The following is a 405-nucleotide window of genomic DNA, read 5'->3' as shown; positions in this document are numbered from 1 at the left end:
AAGCTGCTGTCGATGGTGTCTGATCCCAGCAGGACCCCACGCCTCTCCAGCAGCAGCAGCAGCAGCAGCATCAGCAGCAGCAGCAGCAGCAGCAGCAGCAGGGGTGTGGTATTGAGCGAGAAGAAGCAGCTGTTGTGTGACGTATCGAAGCACTTGGCGCGTTTGCTGCTGCAGCAAAACAAAGATGCAGCAGCAGCAGCAGCAGCAGTGTGTCAGCAAGCGCTGCAGCACAACAGCGCAGACAGCGAGCTGCATGCGCTCCGCTGCCGGGTGTCTCTGCAGCTCGGCCGCATGCAGGAAGCAGAAGATTCTCTCAAAACCCTCTGGGCCCTAGATAACAACAACCCCACCGGTGCGTCCTGCTGCTGCTGCCGCTGCTGCTGCTGCTGCTGCTGCTGCTGCTGT

At 60.5% G+C, this 405-nt stretch overlaps 1 protein-coding gene across 1 annotated transcript in view; it reads left to right on the top strand.

Moving 5' to 3' along the window:
• Window positions 1-405, top strand: part of EMH_0042160 (uncharacterized protein) — a gene marked incomplete at both ends in the record, with an annotated part of 3,717 nt that overhangs the window by 135 nt on the left and 3,177 nt on the right. Inside the window, one exon of the mRNA XM_013495707.1 lies at window positions 3-352. Within this exon, the coding sequence (XP_013351161.1) occupies window positions 3-352 (350 nt within the window). The remainder of the gene's footprint in view (window positions 1-2; window positions 353-405) is intronic.

This window comes from Eimeria mitis, genomic scaffold (genome assembly GCF_000499745.2).
Source record: "Eimeria mitis Houghton genomic scaffold, Emh_scaff1705, whole genome shotgun sequence".
In the NCBI taxonomy this organism is placed as follows: Eukaryota; Apicomplexa; class Conoidasida; order Eucoccidiorida; family Eimeriidae; genus Eimeria; species Eimeria mitis.
Note: the sequence above shows the minus strand (reverse complement) of the source record. Positions and strands in the feature narration are given on the sequence as shown.